The sequence below is a fragment of the Apis dorsata genome, unplaced genomic scaffold, assembly GCF_000469605.1.
Source record: "Apis dorsata unplaced genomic scaffold, Apis dorsata 1.3 scaffold_604, whole genome shotgun sequence".
Classification (NCBI taxonomy): Eukaryota; Metazoa; Arthropoda; class Insecta; order Hymenoptera; family Apidae; genus Apis; species Apis dorsata.
Window position 1 is genome coordinate 95,550 of NW_006263804.1, and position 383 is coordinate 95,932.

The 383-nt window shown below is 64.9% G+C and overlaps 1 protein-coding gene across 1 annotated transcript in view; it reads left to right on the forward strand.

Annotated features, from left to right (window-relative positions):
• Nucleotides 1-383, forward strand: part of LOC102672220 (dipeptidase 1-like) — a 160,109-nt gene that overhangs the window by 34,578 nt on the left and 125,148 nt on the right. The window contains exon 2 of the mRNA XM_006621200.2: nucleotides 111-382. Within this exon, the coding sequence (XP_006621263.2) occupies nucleotides 309-382 (74 nt within the window). The 5' untranslated portion in view covers nucleotides 111-308. The remainder of the gene's footprint in view (nucleotides 1-110; nucleotide 383) is intronic.

A 383-nucleotide genomic window follows, 5' to 3' on the forward strand; every position in this document is an offset into this window, starting at 1 on the left:
AATTCTCTCCCCTCTCGACAACCGAGGGCGAGAGAGGGAGGCTCGAGACAGTTGACCAGACGGGGGTGAGACAGTTCTGCCCTGTCTCACCCTGTCCATCATCCATCCAGGACCACGTTGGGCCCTGGTTAGATCGGGTGATTCGGGGCGGCGGGGATGGTGCAGACGGCGGGGTGCGGTGAAAAGTGACGATGGGCCCGCGCGAGACGCGGCAGCCAGCGAAGACGTGGTGCGCGGCGTCGATCGTTCGTTCGCNGACGATGCAGTGATCGTGGTTCCCGTGGAGAAGTGAAAGGACGGGAGGTACGATGCATCACTCCGGCGGAACCGGTTACGGGACCGGTCCCCAGGAGAGGGTGCACCAAGCGCCGCGAGCAGCCGGC